This window comes from Chaetura pelagica, unplaced genomic scaffold, assembly GCF_000747805.2.
Source record: "Chaetura pelagica isolate M959 unplaced genomic scaffold, ChaPel_1.0 scaffold123, whole genome shotgun sequence".
Classification (NCBI taxonomy): Eukaryota; Metazoa; Chordata; class Aves; order Apodiformes; family Apodidae; genus Chaetura; species Chaetura pelagica.
Window position 1 is genome coordinate 1,501,206 of NW_009953295.1, and position 213 is coordinate 1,501,418.

General features: G+C 70.4%; 1 protein-coding gene across 1 annotated transcript in view; it reads left to right on the forward strand.

Annotated features, from left to right (window-relative positions):
• The window catches only part of POU3F3 (POU class 3 homeobox 3), a 16,311-nt gene that overhangs the window by 15,637 nt on the left and 461 nt on the right, over window positions 1-213 (forward strand). The window contains exon 3 of the mRNA XM_009997948.1: window positions 16-182. Within this exon, the coding sequence (XP_009996250.1) occupies window positions 16-182 (167 nt within the window). The remainder of the gene's footprint in view (window positions 1-15; window positions 183-213) is intronic.

The window sequence follows — 213 nt, forward strand, 5'->3', positions numbered from 1 at the left end:
CTGGTGCGCGGAGAGACGCCGGAGCTGGGCGAGCACCCCGGGCACCACCACCACCACCACCACCAGCACCCCGGGCACCACCCGCCGCACCACGGCGGCGTCAACAGCCACGACCCGCACTCGGACGAGGACACGCCGACCTCCGACGACCTGGAACAGTTCGCCAAGCAGTTCAAGCAGCGGCGGGTTTAGCTGGGCTTCACCCACGCACAC